We start from the raw sequence: 26,611 nt of genomic DNA, 5'->3' as shown, positions 1-26,611 counted from the left end.
CTATGGACCCTTCTCATATCACCATGGGCCCTTTTTACAAAGCCACGGTAGCAATTCTGCAGCAGTAAATGTGCCAAAGCCTATAATAATTGCATTTACTGTGGAAGCATCAGTACCACAGCTTTGTGAAAGGGATCCTATGCTACCTCAAAGTGTGTTTTCAGGTATATTGGGTCCAAATTACTGAATGAGATTCCCATAAATTTAAGGTTGATTTTCAAGAAATATTTAAAAACTTGTTTTTTTTCAGGATTGTTATTAATGATGTATTTTATGGTTAAGAACATAAAAGTTGCCATAACAAGTTCAGTATCCTGTTTCCAACAGTAGCTGGCAGATACCAAAAGAGTACACTTCTCCCTCCATACTCGCTGCGATAGGGGATTAAGCTGTTTTCTATTAGAAACCACTGTGAATATGGTGAAACCGCAAACAACATGGTGGGAGACCTGGCCTGTTCCTGAAGGAGAGGCAAAACATGGTGAAGAAAGTGCTGGGAATCAGCGATTTTCTCTGTAAACACTTGGAATCAGCGATTTCTGTATGCAAGCTGATGTAATTTGGGAGGGGCGAGGAGCCAACAAGTTAAAAAACGTAAATAATCAAAACCGCGATTGCTGAAACCGCGAATACAGAGGGAGAAGTGTAAAACAAATCTTATGCTGCTTATCCTACAAATAAGCAGTGGATGATTCCATCCTTACAAAAAATCAATTTCTCAAAGAAATGCATCTACAAATAACTGTGTTTTCAGCATTCTCCTAAATGAGCCCTTAGTTCTACATTTTCAGATTTGACCAACCAGGCCATTCCGCAACTTAACCCCTGCACATGTAAAAGTCATGGCATCCGCTTCCACATATTTAGGGTTAGCCTTCGTTTTCAGCAATGCTGAACTTTCAGAGCGTAATGATCTTAACGGTTGACACTCGGACATCAAACCCTTAAAAAAAATCAGGGATGGTGCCATATAAAAATTGGTATAGTATCAATTATAATCATAGGCAAGTAAGACATTGACAAGTATAGTCGCCACAGTTTTTTCAACGTCCCAGATATTCTTTATACTTATTTTATAATTCCTATTTAGTGCCTCAGATTTGCCATTAGGTGCCACACATTTCTGGGGTCACCAATCAACTTTTGGCTATGGCTTCCTCATTAGCCCCATTATACTTTTTTTTATGTTTTTATATATAAAGTGCTCAGTGCTATATTAATAACTTAATCTGTTTTTTCTTAGCATAAAAACTTATAAGATCTTTTCTTTAGAAATGCTATGCAGATTGGGATGATACGAGTAAATTTCAAAAGGGAGGACTTTTCTTGAAACAGCCTGAGGGCGAAACATGTCGAATGACAGGTCTCTTCCCGATGTTACTAACAGAAAAGATTTGAGATAAGTTATAAAGTTCTTACAAGTTTTTATGCTAAGAAAAAACGGATTAAGTTATTAATATAGCACTGAGCACTTTATATATAAAAACACAAAAAAAAGTATAATGGGGCTAATGAGGAAGCCATAGCCAAAAGTTGATTGGTGACCCCAGAAATGTGTGGCACCTAATGGCAAATCTGAGGCCCTAAATAGGAATTATAAAATAAGTATAAAGAATATCTGGGATATAAAAATTGGTGGCATATCATAATACAAGTCTAAAAATGATAATGTTATGGCGGTGGATCATATTCCTTTACGGTATAATAGTGCCATTGATTCCCATCATATCTCTGGTCTTGAGGAGATTTGCAGATTAAAAAAATATATGGGCTTTTTCTCAGTTAACCTTTCAAGGTAAACTTATGCCAGATGTGGTGACCAGAATTGCCCACAGTATTCGAGGAGCAGTCGCACCATGGAATGACACAAAGGCATTATAATATTCTGAGTTTTGCTCTCAATTTCTTGCATAACTAGTGTTTAAGCCCATTACATTAATGGGTGCTAGTAAAGCCTCCTTCCCTCACATGTCCCCTATTTTCAGCCCCAGCTCCAAACCCATTTTACCCCCCCCCCCACCCCAGCCCCCTTCTCCCATCTGTTCCCTTTCAGCCTGAGCCCCCTTTTCTCACCAGCAGCATTTCCCTCCCCACTCCACTTCCCTGTCCACCAGCACCTCTTCCCTGCTTCCCTGCTCCAGCAGCACCTCTTACCTGTTTCCCCAGTCCAGTATGCAGCGTTGTGAACCTCGTAGGCCACTCTGCCCCTTAGAAGAACGTTCTCTCTGACACGATCACGTACGTCAGAGGAAATGTTCTACTGAGGTGCTGTGCAGCCTGCGAAGTTTAGTAGAGATGACCACGATCCTCACGGGAGCAGTGCCCGACCCTCAGCGGCTCGAAGCCCTCCTCCCGGCAGCCGCCACCAACACCGCTCCGCACCGCCTCCTCAAGCCGCCAAATATAGGCGGCTTCCTCCACCGGTTGGTGAGTGAGGGCGGGAGGAGGGGAGTGGCCAGAATGTTCCCTGCCGCCGGGTTCTAAACTGGAACACGGCCACGGATCATATACCACAGCGGCAGGGATCACGCCATTTTAAAAGCACATGCGCCGGTAAGGTTTTATTATATAGGATAATTCCTAACATTCTATTTGCTGTCTTGGCTGCCTCTGCAAACTGAGCAGACGGTTCCAACGCATCATCAACGAGACACCTAGATCATTTTCCTGGGCAGTGGCTCATAATGTGGAACCCTGCAGTTTGGGTTACACAGTTGCACGGGGACAGAAATCCCACCCATCCCCGCCAGGATCCTCTCCGTCCCCACCCATCCCCGCAAGGAATTACCTCCATCCCCGCCCGTCCCCATAAAAAGCAGCAATTACTTCTGACAGGATCATCAATTCCACAGTTTCTTTTGCTGTTTTCCTTGTGGAATCTCTTTGGTGGAACCCTTTTTTTTTTTTCTGTTCAGGTAATTACCGTATTTTCGCGGATATAACGCGCGCGTTATACGCGTTTTTACCTACCGCGCATACCCCTCGCGCGTTATATGCCTGAGCGCGGTATACAAAAGTTTTTAAACATAGTTCCCACCCCGCCCGACGCCCGATTCACCCCCCCAGCAGGACCGCTCGCACCCCCACCCCGAACGACCGCTCGCACGCGCTCCCACCCGCACCCGCATCCACGATCGGAGCAAGAGGGAGCCCAAGCCCTCTTGCCCGGCCGACTCCCCGACGTCCGATACATCCCCCCCGGCAGGACCACTCGCACCCCCACCCCGAAGGACCGCCGACTTCCCGACAATATCGGGAGAGAAGGGAGCCCAAACCCTCCTGGCCACGGCGACCCCCTAACCCCACCCCGCACTACATTACGGGCAGGAGGGATCCCAGGCCCTCCTGCCCTCGACGCAAACCCCCCTCCCCCCCAACGACCGCCCCCCCCAAGAACCTCCGACCGCCCCCCCAGCCGACCCGCGACCCCCCTGGCCGACCCCCACGACCCCCCCACCCCCCTTCCCCGTACCTTTGGTAGTTGGCCGGACAGACGGGAGCCAAACCCGCCTGTCCGGCAGGCAGCCAACGAAGGAATGAGGCCGGATTGGCCCATCCGTCCTAAAGCTCCGCCTACTGGTGGGGCCTAAGGCGCGTGGGCCAATCAGAATAGGCCCTGGAGCCTTAGGTCCCACCTGGGGGCGCGGCCTGAGGCACATGGGCCCAACCCGACCATGTGTCTCAGGCCGCGCCCCCAGGTGGGACCTAAGGCTCCAGGGCCTATTCTGATTGGCCCACGCGCCTTAGGCCCCACCAGTAGGCGGAGCTTTAGGACGGATGGGCCAATCCGGCCTCATTCCTTCGTTGGCTGCCTGCCGGACAGGCGGGTTTGGCTCCCGTCTGTCCGGCCAACTACCAAAGGTACGGGGAAGGGGGGTGGGGGGGTCGGCCAGGGGGGTCGCGGGTCGGCTGGGGGGCGGTCGGAGGTTCTTGGGGGGGGCGGTCGTTGGGGGGGGAGGGGGGTTTGCGTCGAGGGCAGGAGGGCCTGGGATCCCTCCTGCCCGTAATGTAGTGCGGGGTGGGGTTAGGGGGTCGCCGTGGCCAGGAGGGTTTGGGCTCCCTTCTGGCCCAACTACACAAAGGTACGGGGAAGGCGGGTGGGGGTGTCGTGGGGGTCGGCCAGGGGGGGTCGCGGGTCGGCTGGGGGACGGGCGGAGGTTCTTGGGGGGGGGCGGTCGTTGGGGGGAGGGGGTTTGCGTCGAGGGCAGGAGGGCCTGGGATCCCTCCTGCCCGTAATGTAGTGCGGGGTGGGGTTAGGGGGTCGCCGTGGCCAGGAGGGTTTGGGCTCCCTTCTGGCCCAACTACACAAAGGTACGGGGAAGGCGGGTGGGGGTGTCGTGGGGGTCGGCCAGGGGGGTCGCGGGTCGGCTGGGGGACGGGCGGAGGTTCTTGGGGGGGGGGCGGTCGTTGGGGGGAGGGGGTTTGCGTCGAGGGCAGGAGGGCCTGGGATCCCTCCTGCCCGTAATGTAGTGCGGGGTGGGGTTAGGGGGTCGCCGTGGCCAGGAGGGTTTGGGCTCCCTCCTGGCCCGATATTGTTGGGGAGTCGGCGATCCTTCGGGGTGAGGGTGCGAGTGGTCCTGCCGGGGGGGGGGGGGGTGTATCGGACGTCGGGGGGGGCATCAGGCTTTCAGGATGGGGACAGACCTTCAAGGGGGGACAGGACTTCAAGGGGGGACAGTGCACGGAAAGTCAGGGGGGGTGAACGGAGAGTCGGGACAGCGCACGGAAAGTCAGGGCAGTGCACGGAAGTCAGGGGGGGTGAACGGAGAGTCGGGACAGCGCACGGAAAGTCAGGGCAGTGCACGGAAGTCAGGGGGGGTGAACGGAGAGTCGGGACAGCGCACGGAAAGTCAGGGCGGGCGAAAGGAGCGTCGGGCATCATGCGCGGTATACCCGTGAGCGCGGTATACAAAAGTTTTTGTACATGTCATAGTTATTTCTGCGCGCTATACCCGTGTGCGCGTTTTACACGGGTGCGCGTTATATCCGCGAAAATACGGTAACTTATAAACCCCCTCTTTTACTAAGGCTGACGTGTCCATTATATTATCTGGACGAACCCTGCTTCCAAAGCCTTCCATCCCCGTGAGAGTCCTGTTGGCTAGAAGGAGGTCCCTGTGGGAGTCTCGTGGGCCAGAGGGGGGTCCCCGTGGGAGTCCTGTGGGTTAGGGGGGATTCCCGCGGGGGATCCGCGGGATTCCCACGATCCCCATTTCCGTGCAGACCTCTAGTTTGGGTTCCTCTTTCCCACATGCACCATTTTGCACTTACTCACATTAAACATCATCTGCCATTTGGATGCCCAGTCTCGTGAGATCCTCATCTAATCTAATCTTTGGGCTTTTTATACCAATTCATCCCAACAGGAGGGCTCGAATCAGTTAACAAAATATTTATAAAATACAGGAGATTAAAACAGAAACTAGGGGCTCCTTTTACTAAGGTGCGCTAGCCTTTTTGGCGCATGCACGAAATTACCCCATGCTAAACTGTGCGGTATGCTTCTAGAATAACACCAGCTCAATGCTGGCGTTAAGGTATAGCACGCATGGCAATTTAGCGAGTGCTATTCTGCGCGTTAAGGCCCTAATGCACCTTAATAAAAGGAGCCTTAAATCTTTTAGATCATAATTTTATCTTTTATGATTATTTGAAAAAGGAGGATCATTAATAAGTTTCTGAAATAAATCTGTCTTCAGTACTTTATGAGAGAACTCTGATTATAGAAGGAAGATTGTTCCAAACTTTTACGAATAAAAAAAGAAAATGATTGACAAAAATTGGCCATAGTTTTTATTCTTTTAACCGTGGGAAAGCCAAGTTTATATTTCTGAGAGCTCCTAGAATTAGAGAATTAAATGAGACAGGAACCAAAGGAGAAAAAATACCAGATAGGATTTTGACAATTCCAGTTGCACTTTTAAATTGGATCCTCCAGTAGACAGGAAGCCAGTGAAGGGATCTCGATAAAGGTGTGACATGGTCATATTTATGTTTACCGTACATCAGTTTAGCTGCCGTATTCTGGATAAAGAGTAGCCTCCTGAAATTACATTTTAAAGCGAGTTGCCAAAGTCCAAGTGAGATAAAATAATGGCCTGAACCAAAACTGAAAAATGTTGCTGGAAAAAAAAGATGAGGTCCTCTTCTAAGCATCTTTAAAATGAAAAAGCATTTTTAAGTAACATGATTAATTTGATTAGATAATGAGAGTGAAGAATCCAGAATAAAACCCAGAATTCTAGATGTGATTGAACAACTTTGTGTTGCCAGCAAATTTAATAACCTCACTAATTATTCTCATCTCTAGGTCACACAGCATACATGTCCATTGGCAATACCAGGCAGACTTCTAGGATTTATGACCCAGAAATATCAAAGGAAGGGCCTTATACAACCTGGGACAATCAGAGCCTCAGGCCCCTCCCCAGATGCAACGGGAAGGGGTCTAAGACTCTGTCTCGGATGCCTAAGGCGGGGGGGGGGGTTATTTGCAGTGGGAGAGAATCGGCATCTCTCCTGCTGCAAGGGGGGGTTGTTTGTGGCAGGAGAGAGTGGGTATCTCTCCCACAGTGGGGGGGGGGGGTGTTGTGTGGCAGTGGGAGAGAATGATCACCTCTCCTGCTGCTGGGGGGGGGGGGGGGCGTTGTTGGCTGCTGTTATGTTTTTGGTTTCTTATTTTTCTTTTTGCATTTTTTCTGCACATGTGCCCATCACTATCACCAGCGATGGGCACATGCAAATTTAGCGAGCCTTTGCTACTCTCCGCCAACCTCATTTACATGAGTGTTTTTTGGAGAATGACTCGCTTTTTTTTTTTACTTCGCTAGCAGAACAGTTGCGTTAGCAGACCGTCGCTTTTTAAGGTGTTTTTTTTTAAGAATCCTGGCCTAAGTGACTTGCCCAAGAACACAGAGTGGCAGTAGGATTTGAACCCGACTTCTCTAGTTCTCAGACTGCTGCTGCTACTCATCTGCTCCACAGTAAGCACAGAATTTTTCTGTTTTGATCGTTGTCTATCCAAGCAATAAAAAAACAACTTTTATTTATTTTTCCTTCTCCATAAGCTACTGATAGTGCTGCGCCACAGGCTTCAGGAAGCATAAAGAGAAGAAGAAAACAGTTTTCATATTATTTTTGGATGTTACATTTTTGTTCCATTTTCAGCAATGGGAGAAAATACTTTCCAGCTGAGAGGGTCGTGTGCTTCTGGAACAGCTTTCCTGCAAAGGTATCACTCAGAAACAAATAAAGCACCTGCAACATATAGAAAACTCAGCAATAAAAATCACAACAAACTCCAAGAAGTATGACCATGTCACACGCCTCTCTTAAGAAATGCCCACTGGTTGCCAATTCCACATCGTATTTCATATAAAACAGCACTTCTGACATTTAAGACCCGACTTAACCATTTCCCTATTTTCCTTGATAGGTTGTTAATTCCATACCACTAGAGCAGTGTTCTTCAACCTTTTGCCACCTATGGACCAGTGGAAATAAAAGAATTATTTTGTGGACCGGCAGTTGAAGAACACTGGGCTAAGTCGTGGGCCAGACCCCGCCCATCTCTGCCCCAGACCCCGCCCCATAATAGTACTAATTGTAATACCATTTTTTCCATTCATTTTTCATATATACACACAATATAATCTTATTAATACATAATGGTTAACCATAAAATTAAACTACACAAAGCACACTACAGTGGTGCCTCACACAACGAACTTAATTGGTTCCAGGAGCAAGTTTGTTATGCGAAAAGTTCGTTATGTGAAACGCGTTTTCCCATAACAATACATGTTAAAAAAAATAATTCGTTCTGTAGCATAAAATATGCTAAGATGACATAAAAAAAGATAAATTTTTTGTTATTATTTTTATTTAGATACATCTAAAAACATAATTGTTTTTTAAAACAACACACATTTTTTAAATTTAAAGACAGACTAAGTAGAGTCTAATTTTACAGTGAGAGAGGGCAGAGTCTCAGCGGCAAAAACTGGGACTTAACTGTTCATTTTTATTTTTTTTTCTAGCATCGGGGAAGCGGCGAGTGTAGCTCCGCCCCCCCAACGCATCAGCAGTAGGCGCCGGGCCCCTGCGAGCCGACGGTCCGCCACTGCACAGGGAGCCAGGCGGAGAGAGGGCAGTTAAGCGCAGTGCCTGCGCGGAAGGATGCAGCTCGGGCGACTTCGTTGTGTGAAACGAAGTTCGTTGTAGGAAGCAAGACCTGAAGTTCGTTGTGCGCAGCGTTCGCTGTGCGAGGCGTTCGTTATGCGAGGCACCACTGTATATGCTTTTTAACATTCATTCCTATCAGAACACAGATAACCCCTATGCAAAGCCGTGTTAGCATTTTTACCGCATGCAGCATTTTAAACCCGCGCTAAGCAGCTAGAACTAAAGCCAGCGCAATGCTGGCATTAAAGTCTATCGCGTGCGGCAATTTAGTGCGTGCTCTTCTGCACGTTAAAGCCCTAACGCGGCTTAGTAAAAGGAGCCCTAAAAGTACTAATATATATATATATATAAACAAAACCCTAAGATTGAAGACTCTGCATGCAGTACAACACTAGAGAAACAGAAACAAATGCATTTCTTCCTGAACAGTGCAAAATATAGACAGCAGATGTAAATTCTCAAAACTGACACAATTCAGTCACTAAATTGAAAACAAAAGTATTTCCCCTACCATTGTTGTCTGGTGATTTTGGTTTTCAAACAATCTTTCCCAATCTATGGCTGCACTTCCTTCTTTCTGTATCCAGGGCCACCTTATCCATTTGCTGGTTTTCTCTCCTTCACTTTCTGCCATTAACTTTTAACATTCAACTTTCTTCTATTTTTCTGCTTTCTTCTCAAAATCTACTTTTCCATGCCTTCCCTTCCCATCTATTCATGCATACTCTTTCTTCTCCCCTCTCTCCGCCTTTCTTCTTATCTCTTCCCTGCCACACCCACTACTGTGTACCATCTTCTCCCTCTGTCTCCCCTTCCCCTCCATCCCTATGCTCCATCTCATCCCTCTCCCATGGTCAGACATCTCTATCTTCTGTCTTCCCCCTTCATATGGTCTGGCATCTTTCTCCTCTCCTTTCCATAGCCTGGAATCTCTCTCCTCTCTCATGGTCTGGCACCTCTCTCTCCTTCTCTCCCTCTTCCCGAGGTCTAACATCTCTCTCCTCTCCTTTCTGCTATCTCTCTCTCCCCTCCTTCCCATTCCAGTGGTCTGACATCTCTCCCTTCTTTGGGTCATCTCTCCTCCCTCCCAGAATAACATTTTTCCCTCCCTCCTCGCCCCCACTATCATGTCCAACAATTCTTCCTTTCCCCATACTTGTACATCATCTCTCTTTTCCTCTCACACCACACACCTATGTCCAACAATTCTCCATTCCTTTTCCCGTCCCCACCAGCAGCATTTCTTCCTCTCCCTTCCCACTACTCCACCTGTGCAGCATCTCTCTGTTCCTGCTTTCCTAACCCCCCCCCCCAACCGTGCATTTGTCCTTCCCAACCCTCTCCCAGTATCTGTCTTCCTAATCCCCTGAGCATCTGTTCTCCCTGCCTTTCCAACTCCCTACCCCCTGCACCCAGCATCTACCTGCCAGGCTCTGCACCCAGCCCCCAGCCCTCACACACACACACACACACACACACCGTCAGGCACTACACCCAGCCCCCCTACTACTATTATTAATTATTTCTATAGCGCTACCAGACATACGCAGCACTTTACAGAGTCACAATAAAGACAATCCCTGCTCCAAAGAGCCCACAATTTAAACAGGCAAGACAGACAAACAAACAGGATGTCATGGATACAGTTAAGGGGAACGGTTAATCTGCTGGCTAGGTTGGAGAGCAGAGGGTGGATATTCAGTGCATCTTCTTGTCTAGATTGTAAGCTCTTATGAGAAGGGACTGTCTCTTCTGTTTTGATGTACAGCACTGCTAATTAATTTAACAGTAGCAGTAGAGGCTGGGAGAAAGCATGCTCTGACATTCAAGACCAAGCGCAGGTCTGGCAAGAGGAAGAAGCTCTTTCAGAAGCATGTTTGGGCCCCAAGCGAAGGCACTCGCTCAGCAGCGTCTCCATTCAAAGTGACACGCAGCTTTTTCCCAGGACACCGCCGAGAGCCACCCGGAAGCACTCCATCCCCTCTCACCCGAGCTCCAGCGCCCGCCTCTGCACTGCCATGCTATAGTGCTCATCCTCCTCGTCCTGCACCCAACATATGGCCACGCTCCAAGCCCTAAAAGCTCCCGTGAAAAAAGCCTTTCATTTTTTGGTCAGCGCAAGTCCCTCGAGCTCACCACCTGCCCAGAGAAACCGGATTCTTCTGCCACTGAGCGGCTTTTTGACTGGCTCCCACAAATTCTCGCTAATCGTGAGAATTTGCGGGAGCAAGTCAATAAGCCACTCAGCACCCAGCAGGAACGCCAAAGTGTGCTCCTGCTTCTTGCCGCTCAGCGGCAGAAGAATCCAGACCCCACAGCCGCTACCACCCAGCAGGTTAGCAGCGGGCAGGAGCACGGAAAGCTTGCTCCTGCCCGCTGCACCTCTGAACCACCAGGGATCAATTTTGGGGGGGAGGCCATGGCCCCTGTGCCCCCCCTTCCAACGCTTATGCCTGTCAGCACAGGTATTAGGAAACCATTTCTCTGGCTATTGATCAGATCACATGAAATCTTGCACAGCTCACATAATCATTTATACACAGAGCATTTTTTTCCCCCACTGAGAAGGAGAAACTGAAAAATAAAATGCTTCTACTCACCTAAGAACAGCTATTAAAGGTGCATAGATTGAATCGCCATCATATACGTACATATGGTCCCAGCTACATTCTGTTGCAAAATGATTAAATCGTAACCTTAATACTGCATTAGGACTGGAAAGAAAGAAAAAAAAAACCCCAATAATCAATATATGTAAAGGAAAAGAATACTGCATCATAAGTTGTAAAACTGCATTAGAGGAAAGATTTGAACACAGTTTATGATTTCAACATCACAGTAAAATTGGCTGTTTGTTAAGAAAAACACTTCTCAAATTAACCCCCCCCCCCCCAAAAAAAAAAAAAAAAATATCTGCATGATTTGATGATAAAATGCCAGAGTCACATGAGAAAAAGAAACAGTAAGATCATGTGGCCAGGCAGCCTCTCTCTTATCCACCACTGCTGCCTATGCTAACGTGTAGCTTAAAGCCAAATACTTTTTGTGACCCCCCCCCCCCCTATGAAGTAAGCATGTGTGAACTGTGCCTTTTGTTCAAATTCCATCTTTATTTCATATACTGATAGCAGCAGCTAGTGAAAAGCCAGACAGCAGCAAGGGAAGTAGCTGTAAAGAAGCTGCTTCATCCTTCTCATTCAACTACGCTGGGCACATGGCCTATATCAGTGGTCTTCGATAATTTTTAAGCGAGGGCCATTTTAGATCCAAAAAGGCTGAAGGAGAGCCAACAAATAGCTTCCTACCTGGGCTCATGACACCAATAACACTTCGTGACATTCATTTCACTGCAGGTAATTGAGGCCAGCAGCGTGCCAGACTTTAAGAAAAAGTGGGATAGGCATGTGGGATCTCTTAGGACACAGGTGTCAAAGTCGGTCCTCGAGGGCCAGAATCCAGTCGGGTTTTCAGGATTTCCCCAATGAATCTGCACGAGATCTATTTGCATGCACTGCTTTCAATGCATATTCATTGGGGAAATCCTGAAAACCCGACTGGATTCCGGCCCTCGAGGAGGGACTTTGACACCCCTGTCTTAGGAGAAGAAGTTAGGGGGGTGGGTCATTAGAGTGGGCAGACTTGATGGGCCGTGGCCTTTTTCTGCCATCATTTTCTATGTTTCTATGTTTCTAACACCTGGTCTTGGTCACACATACAGAACACAGATAAACCCTATGCAAATACAGGACCATAAACTAAAAGTCCTAATATACACAAATGAAACCCTAAGATGCCAGACTCTGCAGAGAAATAGAAAGAAATGCATTTCTTCCTGAACAGTGCATAATATAGACAGTAGATGTAAATTCTTAAACCTGGCATATTTCAATCACTAAATTAAAAATACAATCATTTTTCCTACCTTTTGTTGTCTGGTGATTTTATTTTTCTAATCATCTTTTCTCAGTCTCTGGTTGCACTTCCTTCTCTCTGTGTTTCGGGGGCCTTCTTATCCATTTGCTTTTTTCTTTCTTTCACTTTCTGCCCTACATTCGTCTTTGGCATTAACTTTTAACATTCAATTTTCTTCCATTTTTATGCTTCCTTCTCAAATCTATCTATTTTTCCATGTCTTCCCTTCACATGTGCACTTTCTTCTCCCTTATTCTCATCTATCCACAAACAGCATTTCTTCCATCTCTTCCCTTCCCCATCCCCCATCCCTGTGTACCATCTCCTCCTCTCTCCCCTTCATCCCTGTGTACCATCTCCTCCCTCTCTTTCCCTCTCCCATGGTTTGACATCTGTCTTCCCCCTTTCCCTCTCCTATGGTCTGTGATCTTTCGCCTCTCCTTCCCAAAGTCTGGATTTCTCTCCCCTCCTTTCCTTCCCTCCTCTCTCCTTTGTGGTCTGGCATCTCTCTGTTTTTCCCTTCCCTCTCCCCTTACCTTAGTTTGGAATCTCTCCCTTCCCTGGTCTGGCATCTCTTTCACCTTCCCTCTCCCTCCCCATCCAGTGGGCTGGCATCTCTTTCCTTCCTTACTCTTCCTACTTTTTAGACCTCTTCCTTCTTGTCCTTCCCCTGCCCCCTCCCTTCCTTCTCTGCCCCCTCCTCCCCATCTCCTTCTTTTCCTCTGTAAGTCACCTAGAGCCTGTTTAGGTTAGTGCAACACACAAATGGAAGATTTTGATTAGATTAGATTAGATTTCCCCCCTTCTGTGGTCTGGTATCTCTCTTCTCTCTTTCCCTTTCATCCCTTGTCTGGCATATTTCTCTCTCTCCTTTCCTCCCCGCTCCCATAGTCTGGAATCTCTATTTGCCTCTTTCCTTTTCTTCCTCTGGAGGTCTGGCTTCTTTCTTTCCCTTTCCTCCCCATTCCCGCAGTCAAGCATCTCTCTATCACCCTCCCCATATCTCTCTCCCCTCCTTCCCTTTCATCCCCTTGTCTGCCATCTCTCTCTCTATCCCTCCTCCTCCTATGGTCTGAAATCTCTATTCTTCCCCTTGAGGTCTGGCATCTTTCTTTCTCTTTCCTCCCTATCTCTGCAGTCCAGCATCTCTGTATTAACCTCCCCATATTTCTTTCCCCTCCTTCCCTTCATCCCCTTATCTGGCACTTCTTTCTCCTTCCCTCCCCCCTCCCAAGGTCTGGCATCTATACCTTCCCCTTCCCTTCCCCTGGAGGTCTGGCATCTTTCTTTCTCCTTCCTCCCCCTTCCCACAATCCAGTATCTCTCTATTACCCTCCCCATGTGATTTCCCCCACCTCTGCAGGATCCAGTACTTGCTTACCATTCGCATTCCCAACAGTGCTGTTCTTACTCTTCTGGCCACCAGCAGCCCGAGTGAAATAAACACGCTGCGTATGGCAGCCTGGAATCTTCCCTTCTGCTACTGCTTCCCACCTATACGTAGACAGGAAGCAGTAGCACAGAGAAAGCTTCTCGGTCATCAAAGGCAGAATGTTTACTTCAATGAAGCTGCTAGTGGCCCAAAGAGTAAGAGCAGCGCTGCTGGGAATGAGAACGGCAAGCAAGCACCGGATCTCACTGGGGGGGGGGGACTCTGGATGGGTGCATGGGCCACCATTAGCTTGCGGGCCTTGCATGGAAGACCACTGGCCTATACATAAGCCTGTGAAAAAGATCGGATGCAGAGCCAAGCTCATGGCAGACACACCAGACAGAATCCAAAAGTGTTTGTAATCAAATGAAGTAGTTAAAAACATACTCACAAGCCTTCAATTAACCAGGTGCATTTTGTTTTATATTTGTAGTTAATTGGTCCATCTGTCAGGTACCCAGAAGGATCTGTTAATCTGAAAGGAGAAGCAGAAATAAAGGTTACCATTAAGCTGCAAAGCTCGTACATCAACAAAGCTGCAAGTTCCTTTCCAGATGGGATGTCAGACAAATCAATTATTTTCTTTATTCGAACATGTTTAAGGAACATCATTTTGCACCAACACAAACAGCCTAACTGGCTACGTCCAAAGTCTCAGACCAACTTCTCAATATTCTGGACAGTCACAGAAGGCAGAACACGGACAATAGCAGCAGCACAGACTTCCTTCCTCCTCACATATCACTCCCCACACATAGTTTATATCTGAGCTGCGGCACTGTCAATAACATTTACATAGTCCCTATCCACAGATTACTTCCCTCTACTGAAAAAGCAACCACAGATTTCTAAAAGAGTGCAAAAGAAGTGGATGTTTCCCAGGCATTCACAACACTTCCAACATAGGCACGATCCCTATATAGCCCCCCCCCGGATTCTATATAGGTCATCCAAAGTTGGGCATATATCCCAGATCTGCACATAAACTAGTCAATTAGGCATTAATAATTATTGGAATTAACAAGCACTTAATTAGCAGTAAATACAAGTTAATCGAGGATCTGCGTGTATTAGGTCTTTATGAATCAATCTATTTATCATTACACCGGAAGCTCGTGTGTTTGTGGGTGTGTGTTCACCCATAAGACTCCTGAGGCAGGCCGGTTGAGGCCGAAACAAGTCATTTGAACCACATATTTGATGAATAAAAGACTTTCATGTAATAAATAGTGTTCGCCAATCTTATTAGGACATATCCACTCTTTGTTTTTGACATTGAGTTTGTGGATTTCGTTCTCCTGTGTTTATCTCAACTAACTTTCACAGCATGCAACTCCATAGGGGGTGTGGCCAGGGGAGGGGCATAGGCGTTGCAGTGCAATCCCTCGAATTTAGTGCTAATATTCAGCCTCTTTGTTACTTTTCGCTGTCATTAATGTAGACCATACAAAAGTAAACAGCACTTATACTATTTTTACTGCATTCAATATAAGAATTTTTGACCAAAGATGTTGAGGAACAATACTGAAGTGGGGGGACTTCTTGAGAAAGCCTCTGGGCGAAACATGTCGGAGCTGACAGGTCCCTACCCGACATTTTAAGGAGAGTTCCTATACTTCTCCTACAGAAATAACGCATGAAGCTAAGTGCAAAGTTTCTTTCTTTTTTTAAAAATAATTAGTAGAAGTTATTTATTGCACACAGAATGCACAAAACACAGACACACAAAAAAAAAAAGTCTGATGAAAATGAATTTGTCGCTCGAGTGACCGAGCCTGGAATCAATTGGCTGGTGGTTGGCACATTCTGAAGACTTAAAAAAAAAATTATTTCAAAAACTGTTTTATTGAATGCAGTGAAAATAGTATAAGCGCTGTTTACTTTTGCATGATTCCTAGAACTTAGGCACAAGGTTACTGAATACCTGCATTTATGTGCCTAGTTAGGCATTGACACCAGCCTTTGGCAGACGTAAGCGCTAGCAAATCTAGTTAGGTTGCAAAAATGGGCTCTAAGCTAGTATTCTATAAAAATAAAAAAAAGCAGCTCCACGTAGAGAGCCCTTTACAGAATACTAGTTTAGTAGATAAGGACAGGTTGTTCACCCTCTCCAAGGTAGGGAGAACGAGAGGGCACTCTCTAAAGTTAAAAGGGGATAGATTCTGTACAAACATAAGGAAGTTCTTCTTCACTCGAGAGTGGTAGAGAACTGGAACGCTCTTCTGGAGTCTGTCATAGGGGAAACACCCTCCAGGGATTCAATATAAAGTTAGACAACTTCCTGCTGAACCGGAACGTACGCAAGTAAAGCTAGTCTCAGTTACGGCACTGATCTCTGACCTAGGGGCCGCCGCCTGAGCGGACTGCTGGACACGATGGACCACTGGTCTAACCTAGCAGCGGCAATTCTTATGCTCTTAATCCCAGGGCCTAAATTGGGCGCCATATACTGAATCTAACCCTACACTATCAAATGTATTATCTATGTGACAAGTGGCACCACTGCTCTTCATTTCTACTCCAAGCTATCATTGTCCTTCAACCATTCACCATGTGTGAAAGGTGAAGGGACTCACAGTGGATACTGGCGACACTGTTAGAATCTGGGCTTAACAAGTGGATAATGTGCTAAACCTGAATTTAAACAGGGGTTTTGGGGGGCCCAATATTCAAAACAATTTAAATAGCCATGAGAGGCTATACAGTGGTCCCCCGCGAATTCGCGATTCGTGGACTCCCTAATTTGCGATATTCTCCAACCGCCTCTTCCTGTACTAAAGTCGGGCTACACCAATCAGGAGCTGCGTGTCAAAGCAGCTGCTGATTGGTGTAGCCAATAGTAATAGGAAGAGGCGGTCGGAGCATACCGCAGGTGATTTTCTTCACTTTCCGGCGCTCCAGCTGCCCTCTCCTGCCTTTTGACAGGCAAAAAACCATATTTGCGGTTTTTCGAAATCTGTGTGGGTTCCTGGAATGGAACTTCTGAGAATATCGGGGGACTACTGTATACAATTTGCCAGAAAGTGCTTCTGCATTAGCATGCACGGAGTATACATAACACAATAGCTGGTTAAAGCTCCCATCCACACTCTCTGCCTGTCATTGCCCCCCCCCCCCCAAACTATTTATTTAAAAAAATCGGTAACACACAGGTTAAGATATGCAAACAGGCAATATACCACAAAACAACGCATTTCTACAGTAGATATAGTGGAATTAGAAAAGGTACAGAGAAAGGGGGTGAAAATGATAAAAGGAATGGGATGACTTCCCTATGAGGAAAGCTAAAGTGGCTAAGGCTCTTTGGCTTGGAGAAGAGTTGGCTCAGGGGTGATTTCATAGAGGTCTACAAAATACTGAGTGGCATGGAAAGGGTAGATGCTCACTCTTTCCAAAAATACTACAACTAGGGGGGGGGGGGCATGCGATGAAGCTACTTAGATTTAAAACAAACCAGAGAAAATATTTGTTCACACAACCTGTAATTAAACTCTGCAATTCGTTGCCGGAGAATGTAGTGAAATCAATTAGCTTAGCGGGGTTTTAAAAAGGCTTGGATAATTTCCTAAAAGAGAAATCCATAGGCCATTATTGAGATGGCTTGGGGAAATCCACTGCTTATTCCTAGGATAAGCAACATAAAATCTGTTTTACTACTTGGGATCTAGCTACCTATCTGGGACCTGGGGTGGCCACTGTTGGAAACAGAATATTGGGCTTAATGGACCTTTGATCTGTCCCAGTATAGCAATTCTTATGTTCTTATGAGCAGCGTGTGCTTGAAACTACAACCTCAGGGTTTATGCCTGCTTGCATGGGCTAAGCTCACATTAGATATTTTTCTAAAAATATTCTTTTTATAGGAGGCATGCCACAGGCAGAGATGGATGTTTCTACATTAGCTAGCCAGTGTATTTATTTATTTTAAAACTTCTATTCCACTTAAAAGCTAAGATTACATTGAAAGCACATACATAAGCTCTTACATATAATATTGAAAGCAACATGTCATCCATCACATCTATTATCAAAACCGTTCTGAGCTTCCCTGGGAGAACAGTATAGAAAATTGAATAAATCAATGCTTGTACAAATAAATGAGTTTTTAATTCCTTCCTAAAAGATTCCAAATCCTTGGTACATGCTAACTGGACAACACAGGGTTAATATGGGAGCACTCACTACCGCCTATTTAGAAGCTGCTTAAAAAAAAAAAAAAAAAAAATCCCAACTTTAATGCCACAGTAAAATCAGTGCATGGAAAGTCCCCATGTAAGAATTTGCTAAGCCAGAAACTAGATTTGTTCGTCCCCACGAGTTTTGTCACTCTCTGCCCCATTCCTGTAAGCTCTGGCTTAACCACACCTCGAATACTTATAATTTTAAAGTGTTTGAGGCTTGTGCAGATGAGGACGGAGCTTAGGCATTGGTGGACTGAGGCATTATGATATCACAATTTGAGCTCTAGAATGTTGCCACTTAGGATTTTAAAGGGTTTGAGGCTTGTGCAGATGAGGACGGAGCTTAGGCATTGGTGGAATGAGGCATTATGACATCACAGTCTGAGCTCTAGAATGTTGCCACTTAGGATTTTAAAGGGTTTGAGGCTTGTGCAGATGAGGACGGAGCTTAGGCATTGGTGGAATGAGGCATTATGACATCACAATCTGAGCTCTAGAATGTTGCTACTTAGGATTTGAAAGTGTTTGAGGCTTGTGCAGATGAGGACGGAGCTTAGGCATTGGTGGAATGAGGCATTATGACGTCACAATCTGAGCTCTAGAATGTTGCTACTTAGGATTTTAAAGTGTTTGAGGCTTGTGCAGATGAGGACGGAGCTTGCAGGAATGGAGCAGGGACAGGAAAAGAGCTCACAGGGATGGGATAGGGAAAAATTTGTCTCCGTGTCATTTTGTAGTCTCCAACCTTTTTCATGTAAACAATCAATCGCAATGTGAGTACGAGAGAGCTCCGAGGGCCACCAAAAAGAGTTCAGCTAACACATACTACTAATTTTGTTAACAACCTTGACCTCCTTGTTCAGACTAGGGATCAAGCATTAAAAATTAATACTAATATTGATGCTACAACACTTCAAGTATATATTTTAAAACATCACTTTATTTTGGATTTCTCTACTTTAGCAAGTTCCATAAATAAGACACCTGAGTAACACACTTAAGAGACTGTTGCTTGCAGTTACTATATCAAGTGGGTAAAATTTAAAGTAACGCGTTTACAGATTTTGAAGAGCATTTTGGTCAACTGTTTGAGGGCTGCAATGGAGGACTTCTGGGGTCTTGAATTGGAGAAAAGTACACTAAGGGCTAGATTCACTAAACCTTCTGATCCTGTATCGACCCGATTCACTAAACTGCTGTCCTATCAATCTGCAATCTGATCCGATCCTGCCATGCAAATGAGTAAAACCCCATGCAAAATAGCCAAACGATTGATTCACTAACAACTGCTTGGCTATTTTCAATCAGGTTTTACTATAGTAAAAACCAACTGCTGCAGACCTGTCAGTAACTGTGTTACCGAAAGGTCTGCCTGTTTGGGGGGTTTTCTTTTTCTTTTAATGGCACTGATATTTTGCATGTATTACACAAGCAAATATCAGCCCCTGAAAAAAAAAAAGAACACCTCCTCCCTCAAATCTCTGTGAACTGGATGAACTTACGACAGTTGAAAGGGTGTCCTAACTTTAAATATTGTATAATTTAGTCTTTTACATAATTTATCTTTACCCCGTTTTTTAAAATTGTATACCATTCAGTCTTATAATGAGGGTGGTGATTAATGGAAGTCGCTTGGAGGAAGGGGACAGGGGGGGGACAGGGGACAGACCCTGGCAGGGTAGGGGACAGGGTGCAGAGCCTGGTAGGGAGAATTTGGTTCAGAATGTTTCTTTCTTGTTTTCCTCCTCTAAATCTTGGGTGCGTCTTATGGTCAGGTGCGTCTTATGGAGTGAAAAATATGATAAATTGCTCAGAATTGACTCATCCAGTCATTAGTAGTGATATAAAAGCTTTCAATAAACAAACATCATTGTACTGATGCTCAGCCATTCCTTCATTCAGGTAAATGTTCCTAGGCTCTGCCTTAACCACACACGCCTTGAACACTTATGATATTAAAGTGTTTGAGGCTTGTGTAGATAAGGACGGAGCTTGAAAGAATGGGGCAGGGACAGGAAAAGAACTCTCCATGACGGAATGAGAAAATGAGTTCCCGCGGAGATAGGGAAAAATTTGTCCCCGTGTCATTCTCTACTTGGGAGAACAGTATAGAAAAAGGAATAAATAAATAGTGTGAAAAGTTTCAGCCTCTGATAACCAGAGCTGGTATTGTGACATCATAATGCCTCATTCCACCAATACCTAAGAGCCAACCTCATGAGTGATGTCACAATGGTTTCACTGTCCTTTACTTGGCTCACTTTTGCTACTTTTTGATTTCTAGAGTGGTGCAGTGTAGAGAATGACATGAGGACAAATTTGTCCCTGTCCCCACAGGAACTCAATTTTCCCATCCTGAGTTTTGTTGCTGTCCCTGTCCCATTCCTGGAAGCTCTGCCTTAACCATACAAGCCTTGAACACTTATGATTTTAAAGTGTTTGAGGCTTGTGCAGATGAGGACAGAGCTTGCAGGAATGAGGCAGGGCCAGGAAAATAACTCACGGGGACAGGGAAAAACTTGTCCCCTTGTCATTCTCTACACCTAACCAAAATGTTCACAGTTTAATCTCCCCCTCACCATTTCCATCAATAAGAAAGCAAAGTAAAATCCCACTCGTTTGCTCTAGCCTTTACATGGGCCAAGTGAATTCCTCTCTCTTTCCAGCTCTCTTGCACTCGCTGTTTTTGTTAACATCTAGCGTGCAACCTTTTGGCACAAATAGCCTCTTGCACATAAACTGGCAAATTCTAAAATAAATGATGTGTGGAAGTGGGCCGACATTTCCCCGCGGGTGAGCGGAAACACAGACCACTGAGCACTGGCACAACACCGTGATTAGAACCTGAACATACACAGCTTAGGAAATGAGCAGGGATTTCCAGCTTTATACCCCAATTTTCTATTATTATTTTAACATGCATTTCCAAAACACTCTCAGATTTCTAACCTTGTCTGCTCCCTCTGAAGTCAACATTCAACTCCTACTGATAGAAAATGCTTTATTCTACAGCCTTGTGGTTCTAATAATCCTAAGATATATGGTAACATTTTTAAGTTGATTTTTTTCATTAGCTTTTAGAAAACATTACAAGATATAATTAAGGATGCAACAAAGACAGATGTCACAGAACAAAGGCATACATTAAATGGAATTAAAATATGTTTAGAGTAATGGAGGCATTTCAAGAAATAAGACATAACCATAGTATGACAGATATTGGGGAAAAAAAACGTGAAGAAGAATTAATATTGCTATAAAATCAACCTATAATGAAGTACAGCAGGGCCCGATATTCAGCGGGTGGCGATCAGCGTTGTGCTGACCATCACAGCGTTAAACCTGAACATATATGGCTCCTTTTACAAAGATGTGCTAGCGTTTTTGGCGCATGCAACAGATTAGCGCGCGCTAGCCGAAAAACTACCACCTGCTAGCGCTCGTGGCATTTTAGCACGCGCCATTCCGCGCATTAAGGCCCTAGCGCACCTTCGTAAAAGGAGCTCCATCTGGGCACCAGTTCTGAATTTAAAGGGTTTGTGGTGCCAGCTAACACATAGCCAGTTACATGAAATAGTCAACCCTTAAGAGGGGGATTCATCAAGGTGCGGTAAGGGATTGCCATTTCCTGCACCTTGATGCCCTGCAGGATTCAGAAACCTGTGGTATCCCAGTATCACAGATTGCTGAATCCCATCTTATACTCGTAAGTAGCATTATTCCTAAGCTCCAGGAGCATCGGGCTGCGCAAAGCCGCGGCTTATACTCTCAAGGTGCAAAATAAAAAGTGTCAACCTCTCCGTAGGGGGCGCCCAGACAAGCTAAAATAAAATAAAATTAACAAATGGACATCAAAATCCAAAGGATAGCCTCCCGAAGTACAAAGGCTTAAGACGATTTCTGGCTAGGATCCATTTCTGGCCAATTAAATCGCTTTGAATATCAACCCAATAAAATGTAAGGTCAATGGGAATTAGAATGAGCCAAATGTGGATCTACTGGTTTCCAATACTGTGGTCTAGAAAATTATCTTATCCAGGGAACTGAATCCAGTTCCCCAAGATCTCAGCCCATCATGCATATGCGTAACATCATCACATCTGACGTCTGCGCATGCGTGAAGGCTCTCTAGACGGGGCCCTGAGCCACCAGTGGGGGGGTGCTGGAGCAGGAGAGGCACCGGTGAGGAGAAGAGGTGCTGGCTGGCTGCCTACAGGACCTGCCTCTCGAGAGGCACCTCTTGTATGCCGTCAGCCCGTGCTGGCGCCTCTCCTCCTCACCAGCATTTCGTGGCACACCCGGAAACCCGCCACGGCGCACACTGCTTTACAGGAAAGTAAACTGTTGCTCCTGACTGATCCACCACTGCTTAGGATCAATATAATTGGTCTAAGGAAGCCTCAATGCACACAATGGAGTCAAAACCACGACTGCATTCGTTTCTCCTGAAAAACGGAGCGCACCGACAACCAAGCTCTGCATCCTGTGACACCCTTTCAATCAGTGATCTTAAAAATATGCAAAAGACGCTCACTGCATTTTAATGTGATGGCTAAAAGCAATCTGATGAGTGTATAATAAATCATATTAAAAAAAAAAATAAGTAGGTGAGATTAGCAACCCACAGGGGACTCAACAGCTTGTGTTCAACACTTTGCGACTGCACTTCAAATATTGTGTGCAATTCTGGTCACCACATCTCAAAAAAAGATATAGCGGAATTAAAAGCAGGGCTGTGGAGTCGGAGTCGAGGAGTCGGAGTAAATTTCGGGTACCTGGAGTCAGAGTCAGAAGTACAAAAAACTGAGGAGTCGGAGTCGGAACATTTATCTACCGACTCCATTTTTGAACTTGGCTTACCAATCACGAGCGATTCTTTCAGCTATAGCACCCACTATATACACAGCACAAATGTTGCGAGCAGCTTCTGCAGCCTTAGAACCTTGATTAAAAGCAAAAAGAAGGTGGGGTCGAAAATGCTCATTTCTCTCAACTTGACATTCCATTTTAACGATCTGAAAATTAACCAGTGCTGTGGAGTCGGAGTCGAGGAGTCGGAGGAAATTTCGGGTACCTGGAGTCGGAGTCGGAGTCAGAAGTACAAAAAACTGAGGAGTCGGAGTCGGAACATTTATCTACCGACTCCATTTTTGAACTTGGCATACCAATCACGAGCGATTCTTTCAGCTATAGCACCCACTATATACACAGCACAAATGTTGCGAGCAGCTTCTGCGGCCTTAGAACCTTGATTAAAAGCAAAAAGAAGGTGGTGTCGAAAATGCTCATTTCTCTCAACTTGACATTCCATTTTAACGATCTGAAAATTAACCAGTGCTGTGGAGTCGGAGTCGGAGAGTCGGAGTCGGAGGAAAATTCGGCTACCTAGAGTCGGAGTCTGAAGTACAAAAAACCGAGGAGTCTGAGTCGGAACATTTATCTACCGACTCCACAGCCCTGATTAAAAGAGGTACAAAGAAGGGTGACAAAAATGATAAAGGGGATGGGACGACTATAAGGAAAGGCTAAAAGAGGCCAGGGCTCTCCAACTTTGGATGAAAAACTATGTGTGATCTATCCTATACATTATTGGTGCTCTTTTTATTGAATAGTTTGATTGATTTTAGTATTGTAAGCCGCTAAGGTCCTTGGATGGAAAAAGCAGAATATCAAATTAATAAAGAATAAGAAACAGCTGAGGGGAGATATCATAGAGGTCTATAAAACACTGAATGTAGTGAAGTGGAATGGATAGCCATGAATTGCTTGTTTACTCTTTCCAAAAATATAAGGACTAGGAGGCATGCAGTGAAGCTCTAAGTAGTAAATTTAAAACAAACTGGGGAAAATACGTCTTCCCTCAATTTGTGTAATTAAACTCTGATAGCCAGGGAATATGATAAAAGCATTTGGCTTAGCAGGGTTTTAAAAAGGTTTGGCCAAGTTTCTAAAAGATTATGTTTAAATATTTTTATTACGTTTCACATGAAGAACCAAGCAATCGCAACAGTTAGTACAATAAAACATTAATACATCTCCACCCCCCTCCCCAGCCCCTATAACAGCAGTAAGTATACAGTGCACTAAGGGCTCCTTTTACTAAACTGCAATAGCGTTTTTAGCGAGCGCAGAATTTTAGCACGCATTAAACCCACACTACGCAGCTAGAACTAACGCCAGCTCAATGGTGGCGTTAGCATCTAGTGTGTGCGGCAATTCTGTGCGCGCTAAAACCACTAGCACAGCTTAGTAAAAGGAGCCCCAAGTTGCAACTAAAACAGATCACGTGTTCAAAATACGACTGCGGGTATGAGGTGTAAGGTCCGTCCAAAATGCCTCCCAAATCTGGCAGAAACGAAGGCTGGAGGAAGACTCAATATCCACAAATTGTTGTTGAACAATCATTAAGGATCTCCACTGTATATACGTCGGTGGATCCAGAGAAAGCCAATTCATCAAAATTGCCTTTTTACCAAGCAACACTGCTCTGGCCACAAATGCTGATACAATAGAGTACTAGCCAAAGAGTGCACGCAGCAAAGGAGTCCAACGTCGCTTCCATTTCTAAAAGATTATAAGCCATTTTTAAGACGGAGCTGGGAAAATCCACTGCTTATTCCTGGGATGAGTATCATAAAATCTATGTTACTGTTCTGGGATCTTGCCAGGTACTTGCCACCGTTGGAGAACAGGATACTGGACTTGATGGGTCTTCAGTCTGTCCCAGTATGACGATGCTTATTTTCTTATGTACTTAACATTTTAGGATTAGCCATATATCAACTAAAGTAACACAGTATATGACGGCAGATAAGACTAGTATAGACCACCCAGTCTGCCCAACAATAAAGGCTTACATGGCCTTTGTAACAGGGTGTTTTACCGAGTTTTAACACTTTTATATAAATCAGTTTGTCCTACTGCATCTTTTTATTTGTTACCAGTAGCTCAATTATACAAACCCCCAAAACAGATTCAAGACTTAACAAAAATTTTGGTACCGACTTTGACAAATATACATTACATTAAAATACATTTCTAGACCGCAAAATCTTCCAGATCAATGCGATTCACATAGTCAAGAAACTGTAAAAAACAGTGAATTACAAAATAATATCAGAATACTTAATCTTACAAAAAGAGAGGTCTTCAATAATTTTCAAATGTGCAAGTATGAAGCCGAAGACATAAAGTACGTAGCTCTCCGTCCCAAGTAGCAGCCTGGTATGCGATTGTACGATGTAAAAATGTCTTATAAAGACAACCTGGCACAGAAGGAAACACAAACAAAGAAGTTGCCCGTAATGGACAATCTATCTTAAAGAGCGTAAATTGATTCAGTAAATATCCAGGTGGCTGACCATGTAGAGCTTTGTAAGAAAGAGTCCCGAATTTAAACAGCACCCTGGCTTCAAATGGTAACCAATGGAGCTGTTGTGTAATAGGGAGTGACATGGTCTGATTTTTTAAACAAAAAAAAAAAAATCAAGCGTACGACTACATTATGCATCTTATGCAATCTACTAAAATTTGACTGTAGACCTGCCAAATGGACTGAGTTTCAATAGTCCAATGTACTAAGTAACAGAGATTGGACCAATATTCTGAATGCACTAGGACTAAAGTAGGACTTGATTATACGTAACCTCCATAGAATGAAAAAAACATTTCTTAACCAAAGCATTTGTCAAAGTTTTCATGGTTAGATTCCTATCCAAAAAGACACCCAAAATTTTTATTTCTGAGTCAATAGCATAAGTAGTCCTATCTAAAGCCAGGTCTTTTTCTATCAACTTAGTGGAGGGGGAGGCATAAAATAATTTTGTTTTTCTCAAATTAAGTTTTAATTTATATTCCCTCATCCAAGTGTTCACTGCAGAAATAATCTCGAACTATATTCAGGGATGCTGAAAGTCAGGAATTGATAGGAACAGCAATGCTAATGTCATCAGCATAACTGAATATCTTTAAGATAAACCAGGCTAATCTCTGCCCTAAAGAGGCAAGATAAATGTTAAAAAGAACTGGAGAGAAAGGGGAACCCTGTGGAACCCCACATGGATGCCTCCATTTATTAAAGCAAGATCTGTTAAAGTAGACTTGATATGTACGAGATTTTAAAAAGTCCTGAAACATGATGGGCTCCTTTTACAAAGGCGCACTAAAATGCCGCCCGCGCTAGACACTACCGCCTCCTTTTAAGCAGGCGGTAATTTTTCGGATAGCGCACACTAATCCGGTGCATGCGCTAAAAACACTAGCGCACCTTAATAAAAGGAGCCCTAAACCAACCACTTTCTCTATTGCTGGATCACTGCTTTGGAATAAGCTACCAGGATGTCCGAGGCTTAGTACTTCTTTATAGCCATTTAAGAGAATTAGTAATTTATTGATTTTTAAAATTTCTATACCGTCTAGCCCAGGGCTGCCCAAGTCCGGTCCTTGAGATCTACTGGCAGGCCAGGTTTTCAGGATATCCACAATGAACATGCATGAGAGAGATTAACCTGCACTGCCTTCTTGGTATGCAAATCTCTCTCATGCATATTCATTGTGGATATCCTGAAAACCTGGCCTGCCAGTAGATCTCGAGGACCAGACATGCGCAACCCTGGTCTAGTCCAAGGCGGCTCACAGTATTACACACATACTTCAGGATTTGCACAACATAAAGAGGCTTAAAACAATACAATAGAAAGCGACAAACTAACATCAGGATCTTCGATCAAGGTGAGTCAGATCCTATAAAAAAGCAATTTGCGTTTTTAAAAATTTTCTAATTTCCTTAATTGTCTCACCAGCGAATTCTATAACTTGACCACAGCACAAGTTTCTACACATTTCGGATTAACATTGCCCCTCAGCAAAGCTGAATTTTCAGAGCTTAAAAATCTTTAAGGGT

At 44.8% G+C, this 26,611-nt stretch overlaps 1 protein-coding gene across 1 annotated transcript in view; it reads right to left on the bottom strand.

Moving 5' to 3' along the window:
• Window positions 1–26,611, bottom strand: part of ATRNL1 (attractin like 1) — a 1,517,170-nt gene that overhangs the window by 1,237,861 nt on the left and 252,698 nt on the right. The window contains exons 2-3 of the mRNA XM_033941321.1: window positions 13,920–14,003; window positions 10,785–10,898 (exon numbers count right to left, since the gene is read on the bottom strand). Of these exons, the coding sequence (XP_033797212.1) occupies window positions 10,785–10,898; window positions 13,920–14,003 (198 nt within the window). The remainder of the gene's footprint in view (window positions 1–10,784; window positions 10,899–13,919; window positions 14,004–26,611) is intronic.

The sequence above is a fragment of the Geotrypetes seraphini genome, chromosome 4 (assembly GCF_902459505.1).
Source record: "Geotrypetes seraphini chromosome 4, aGeoSer1.1, whole genome shotgun sequence".
In the NCBI taxonomy this organism is placed as follows: Eukaryota; Metazoa; Chordata; class Amphibia; order Gymnophiona; family Dermophiidae; genus Geotrypetes; species Geotrypetes seraphini.
The sequence above is the reverse complement of the archived record's forward strand: the minus strand, read 5'-3'. Positions and strand labels throughout refer to the sequence as shown.